This window comes from Convolutriloba macropyga, chromosome 7 (assembly GCF_964194025.1).
Source record: "Convolutriloba macropyga chromosome 7, txConMacr16.3, whole genome shotgun sequence".
In the NCBI taxonomy this organism is placed as follows: Eukaryota; Metazoa; Xenacoelomorpha; order Acoela; family Convolutidae; genus Convolutriloba; species Convolutriloba macropyga.
Window position 1 is genome coordinate 5,314,975 of NC_134474.1, and position 7,056 is coordinate 5,322,030.

At 33.1% G+C, this 7,056-nt stretch overlaps 1 protein-coding gene across 1 annotated transcript in view; it reads left to right on the forward strand.

Annotated features, from left to right (window-relative positions):
- Positions 1-721: 721 nt before the first annotated feature.
- Positions 722-7,056, forward strand: part of LOC142342060 (alanine--glyoxylate aminotransferase 2, mitochondrial-like) — a 57,903-nt gene continuing 51,568 nt past the window's right edge. Inside the window, exons 1-2 of the mRNA XM_075393241.1 lie at positions 722-1,125; positions 6,059-6,177. Of these exons, the coding sequence (XP_075249356.1) occupies positions 902-1,125; positions 6,059-6,177 (343 nt within the window). The 5' untranslated portion in view covers positions 722-901. The remainder of the gene's footprint in view (positions 1,126-6,058; positions 6,178-7,056) is intronic.

The following is a 7,056-nucleotide window of genomic DNA, read 5'->3' on the forward strand; positions in this document are numbered from 1 at the left end:
TGTTCTACAGGGATTTATTGAGGTTTAAACTTCTGAGAAAATTAGCGTGAATTCACGTTGTTTTTATTCACATTTTCCGAAATTTTTGTCTAAATTTTCGTCAATTTTGATAAAATTTGTTAAAATTTTTAACAATAGTGTCGTTGATTTGATTTTTAAAGACAAACAAGCATTGTTGATTATTCTTATTTAATATTTTTGGTCAAAAACTCTGGATAAATATTCCAAAATTCAGCCTTTTTCCTCAAAAACAACACGAAATAAGCTACTTTATCCACTTTGATTAAATTTGCCGGCAGTACACACACTCCAGACAATAATTCAATTATGATTCGAATTTGCGCAAAATTGTGCAAAACTGTACGATTTATAACATGGGAGCCTCCCCTCCCCCCCCCCCCCCAAAAAAAAAACCCAAAACTTGTAATGATTTTGAAATCAACGTAAATTGTTTATAGAAATTGTGCGTGTTCAACGTCCAAGAATATTATAAACCATTAGCTTTCTTGTGTTGTGAACAAATGCACCGAGGGCAAATGCGACTAAGACATACGTGAAAATGTACATTTGTTTGCCCATGACAGGTCAAAACTATGCGAGAATAACCTTCAACTTAATTCTTCACTATTTAGCAATATAATGACTTGTGACCTGTTAAAGTACACTATACTAAAGCATGTGATTTGAGACATAATTAGTTACGCGATCGTTAAACGAGCAATTGAAGAGAAAGTATAGCTTTCTTTCAACTTAACTTCAATTATATTTTGATCGCAAAATTTCGATAACAAGAGTAACTAAAATTTTCCTTCAATAAATTTATTAACCATTATTTTGGATCAAACTTCATAAAATTGAAAAAATCTTACGTCTGAAATTTTAAAATTCTCAGCTGTTAAATATGAAAATCAAATGGAGAAAAACCTTCAGATTCAGTCCCGAGTCACTCAAATTTTCAACCAGTACTGCTTGTTACTTGCCTCAAGCAGGGTTTACCAGGAAAAGTTCTTCAAATTACCAAACCGTGCCTCAAATGCCCCCCGGACCTTTTCCAAAACGGTTTCCCAAAATTGGACAGCAAAGATTTGAGGAGCTGCTGCAACTCAAAAGAGATCATCTTAACAGGTTAAAGGGCTAAAATAATTTTTGAGACTTTTTGAAGAATAAAATTTAAGTGAAGAAGTTTAGTTAGGAATAGCAGGCAAATTAAAAGCATGTTTGCTGAGAATTTAAATTACAGCAGGTGTTCTGCCCGAGTTGGGATTCCAGTTTTATGTCCAGACAACAGGATGTCTGGGGTGGGGAGTAAACACTTACCTTTACATAAATGGCCCGGAAGAATTTTTGTTATCTGGAAATTGTCTGATAATAAGTCTGCTAGGTCTGATCATGAGTCTGGAATTTCTCTGGACATCAGTCTGGGAACTCTGGTTATTTTGAATTGGAATTTTTTGAAGGTTTTGAATTAGATGTCGAAAATTCACAGCTGTGAATAAATTCATTTCACACTCAAGAGTTTCACATGATCCTCAAAAAAGCAATTTTCTATACAATTTTGTATAGAAAATGTCAGCTGACTACAGTAAACGCATCATTATGAAATAGTGACTTCAAATATGGACTGTTTTCTTTTCCTTACTTTGTGTTAGAAAACTCTTAAAATGTGTTGTAAATTTAAACTATGCAGAAGCACTTCAAAGATTTGCGCTTTCAAACGAATCAGCACAAAGCGAAAATAAATAAATTACTTTAACTATCTGAGTTGTTACTGAATGGTGTGACAGCCAGTGTGTCTTGTTTGATAAAATAATTGACTAAAAATTACAAGAACCCTAACTTGTTCACCTGTTTTAAAAGATTTTAAATATTTTAAAGACAATTCTTTCTTCTGTTGTAAAAATTTAATAAATGTAGGTGTCAGCCCAAAAAAGTGTTACTTGGTTCTCAAAGAAAGTAACAGAAGTTTTAATTTTATTGCCCAGTAAGATTGTACGTCACTAAGTTTAAAAAAAAATAGAATGGTAGATGGCTTTTTGCCATGAGACGAAAACAAAATGAAAAAATGTAGAAAAACAATTGTCTTTTTATCTGTGACAATCGCAATTTTGAGATTAAGTAAGGACATTGCTGATAAAACAGACCCCTTAATTTAGTTAAAATTCTCCCCTATATTAGACCAGTGGATTTAACTAACGGAAACTTGAAATACACTTACACTAATCCGCCAGTGTTATTCATAAAGATTTGTTAGAGGTATTTCGTGCGCACAACTGACGATACAAAATTACCTACACTGACAGAACTTTTTCATTGGAATTAACAGACCATGAAGAAGCAATTTTTTATTCTTTAATTCCATTTTTTTAACTTCACTTATATGCTTTAAAGAACAAATATCCCCTCTCCCATAATTGAGTTTAATTTATATAATCAAGGGCGATTAATTCTGATTCACGCAAATTGCGAAATCTATTTACAATTGACTTTGAAAAACACTTACACTAATCCGTCAGTGTGTTCACCAAAACGCGTTTGTGGACAAGACTTACTTAATCTTCTCAAAATATTTCTACCCAATCCATTTTAGCGATCATGTGTTTTCCACAGAACTAATGTATCAAGATTGCGTGTAAAATTCACTGGCACAAATTGGTCAATTGCGCCTGATTTGTGGGTCTGTATTGACCACTAATGATTCAAAATAGCGTGTGTTTGTTAGTGTTATAATGTTTGTCTCGTTTTTGTTGTAATGTTTATGATAATAATTGTTTCGTAGCAAATAGTATATATTTTAGAGTATATTTATTTCAAAACTTCCGTGGTAGCAATAAATGTTTTTTTTTGAAAAATGACACGTATGCGTGAGCGGATAAGTGACAATAGGCGATGTTAGTTTAAGCTTGCTCCTAATTTGGAAAGTCAATCAAATTTGTTCATGATACCTGTCTTTGACAATTTTGAGCAATCTTTGAGCAGTTCTTCAACTACCAATATAGCAGCTCACGATATCTATCTGTCACTTATGTTCACTTTATGACAGTTATTTGAATCTGAAACAATTGCACAATAAATTTGAACAAGGCGGCTCGGTAATGTGCGATGGCACATAAGGTTCCGACCCCGCCCATCCACAATTTTGGCATAATTGTCTACCAAATGAGGAACAGATAGAAAAACCCAAAAAATATTTTTTGCGAATCCCAAAAAAGCCCAAGTCTTTTTCAAAAAATTCTTTATGAACGATAAGATAGCCTCCAAAGCAAATAACTCAGTGGAGTAAAAATTGATGCATTAGATTGCTGTAATATGTCAATATTAAGAAAGCCAGTCAAGACGAACAGCAAAATCAAACAACAACAACAACAAAAATTAATTACATCAAAAAATTTATGTCCCTCTTAAAAACTAAATTTAAAAACAAAGTCAACATACCGTCAGATAAACGTAAAACTAAACAAAAATAACTTATAAATCACCAGAAAACATATGCGACCAGTCCATAAAAGGGTTTGGTAACAATTATACAAAAAAGAACAATAACAGTAAAGTAAAAAAGTTAACTTATTTTTTTTGAAACAGTTAACTTCAAAGTAATAATTACCATTAGGAATCAATTTTTATTACCACAAATTTACGATTACCACTGCTTCTATAGAAGGGCATTAGGACCTGTCCTTATACATTTTTTAAAGCGGCTAAAAAGAACAGCAAAGAACAAACAAAATTTCAATTGAATTTTGCCAGAAAACGCTGTCAAAACCGTCAAGCCAAATTTTGGCACTCAAAATATATTTGATTGCGCCTTCTTCAAACAATTATAATGTAGTACGTGGTCATTCATTAGTCAGACTAGGTACCAAGTAGACAAAAAAGCGAAGTGCTAAAGTATGTAATACTTTTAGTTTTTTTTTCGAAACAAAATTACATTCAATGTCATGAAAGGCATTAATTACAAAAAGAGCTATTTAAATAGGCTCATTTATTCATAGAAAGGAAGCCCTCGAGACCTGTAATTATCCAGAATATTTCTTGTATCTACAATAAGAACGTCAAATATGACAAAAATCAAATTAATTTAGTTTTTTTTGTGAAAAACCGGTGTCGAAGCCAGTAAGGTCATAACAAATTCTTTAAAAAAAAGATTTTGGGACACCAATCCCTTTTATTACCTTGACAACCATAATTTCATATTTGACCTGTAATTAACTAACGAGATTAGGTAAATAAAAGAAACATAAAAAGAACAAAATTGCGAAATTAAAAAGTTTTTTTTTTAATTTTGGAAAACGATTGTTTTCAAAGTCATGAAAGCCATCAGCTATCTACTAATAACGGTTCTTCTATTCTTCCATGAAAAGCCAATGAAAGCTATCACTATACAGGAAATTTCATACGACCGAAACGACAAAGTATAAATGACAGTTAGAGACAAAATTAAAAAATTCAATTGATTTCTTCAAGAAAGAGGCGTCGAGGCCGTTAAAACGATGATGTATATCTTTCAGGATTTTAATATGTTCAATCTTGCCTTACTCTGAATGCTTATAAGGTGACATGAGAACTGTCAATAATGTGATAATATGACAAAATTAGAATACGTGAAAAACTGGCAAATATCAAAACAAACAAAAATCTGAAATCTTGTAGTTTCAAAGCCAGAAAACAATAACTTCAGGCTTAAAACTGCCACCGAGAATAAATTTTAAATCAGTAGAAAGAAGAAGCAGTCTTTCTTTGCTGACACTAAGCTGGAAGTTGAACAAATTAAGAAAAAATTAGAGGAAAAATTAATTAAGCCATTATTTATTGAAAAGTCAATTATTTTTAAAAAAAAAACGACCATAAACTTTCAATTAAAAAACTAAATGCATTAGCTTGGAGCTGCTTAGCAAAGCGAATTGGTTGGACCTATCACTCCTGAGCTTTGATTTGATATGTTCTGTTCTTTATTATTAAAAAAAGTTTTTTTTAAAAAAAAAGACCGACTGATTAAAACCCAATTTTTTTGGATTGTAACAGTCCAAGAATGGCCCGAAACTAGCCCTGCTAATACTTATTGTCCGTTAGGAACAATTGATTTTTCGAATGTTGTAGATATAGATAATTTGTTAGTTGAAAACTCAAAATAAATTCTGCATTTTTGATAATCAACGAGTAAAGTTAGCATAAAACTGCAAAGTTTTAACTACAGTGCACTCTCAGCGGACTCTGAAGTAGAAATACCCCCCCTCTGAGTCTATAAAGATTGTATGAGTGTTGTTTGGGAGTGTACTGTCGGCAAATTTAATCAAAGTGTTCTAAAGTAGCTTATTTCGTGCTGTTTTTGATGAAAAAGGCTAAATTTTGAAATGTTTATCCAGATTTTTTGACCAAAAAATTAAATCAAAACAATCAACAATGCTTGTTCGTCTTCAAAAATAAAATCATTGACACTATTCTCAAAAATTATAACAAATTTTAGCAAAATTGACGAAAATTTAGGCAAAAATTCCGGAAAATGTGAATAAAAACAACGTGAATTCACTCTTCTTTTCTCAGAAGTTTAAACCTCGATAACTCCCTGTAGAAAACGAAAATTAAAAAAATCTTTTTAATTCCATATTCTACGCTGGACGAGCTTTCTAATGATTCCAGTCTCAACTCTCTACGATGAATATATCGAGCGGCGAAAATTCACGGAACAAAAAAAAACCATTTGAGTATATAGTTCCTCCCCCCTCAAGAGGGTCGGAACAATAAACTTTTAGACTAAAGGAAGGTTTTTTTTGTGACAAATTTAATGCTCACGTTTAGATTAACCATATGTGTGTCAGGATATTGTCGCTGTTATCCACTAATGGTCAAACAATCCCTCAAAATTACAAAATGTACTATTTGCGACGCAATGTTGGGGACAGTTACTTGTTATGATACAATCCAAAAAATGCGCACCTGTTCGGACTGCCAAAAAATTTTACCGGTACCTTTTTTTCCGGAAAAAAAGGTGTGAAACTATATGATGACGCAAGAGCCTGAGAAAAATTGGAACTATTTGTAACTGATTGAACTTTTGATCCAGATCCATCCAGCCATACTACAGAAACCCAATCATGGTCTCATCAGCTAACATGCAGTGGGTGTTCGACCAGAACCACAGACGATATCTCGACTTCTTCGCTGGAATCGTCACAGTTTCAGGTACAATCGAAGTTGTAATCACTTTACCCGGTGCTTTAAGTTCTTTTTTGCTTATAATCTGCCAGTTAACCGAATTACCCCCCATTACCCCCCAATACGACGTAAGAGTTTTGAGAGGAATTGGCAGAAAATTCCCCCGATTACCCCCCCCCCCCACCTTGTACATCTTTTTTGGTGTTAAAATTCAACCCGGGTTGAAAAATTTCAGTGCATTTTCAAAAGCGCTGCAGTTTTGATACGCATGCGCTGAAAAACTTTGTAAGAAATGCGCAGAAAAAGTGCTGAAATGTATGTGAGAAATGTGCCGAAATTGCGCTGAAATTATAGAAATGCCTGACGACATGTTGAAATTTTAAAGTTTCAAAATCTTCTCAAAACTTCAGCGCATTGAGCTCATTTCTTAAATGATTTCAGCGCATTCAGCGCTTTTCTTACGGTGCTGGCATCTCGTTCCGGGATGTAACGTGAATGAATATGGTGCAGTATTTAGATTACAAGCGTCTACCTGTGCCAAAATAAACAGAGGAATGATTACGCTTTTTCTAGATTTCTATATTTTTCACCCATATTCGTTTCACCCCTATCAGTTCAGCATTCTATCGTTTAACTCCGTTTATGATTCCTAACTCAATTGGTTTCACTTCACTTTGAAAAAACAAACCGGTGTCCCGCTTTTTCACTTCTAGTTATTTATTCTCTCTCTCATTTAAAACCTCTATCATTTCTTTCGATTTTCATCTTGTACATAATAAGAACTATTAAATTAGCAATCTAATCATTTGGCCATGCCTCGCGGGCCATGAATATGCCTAAGCAGCCCATGTCTAAGACTTAATCCGAAACTATCCTAACCAAAAATGGGATTAAGTTATCCACTTA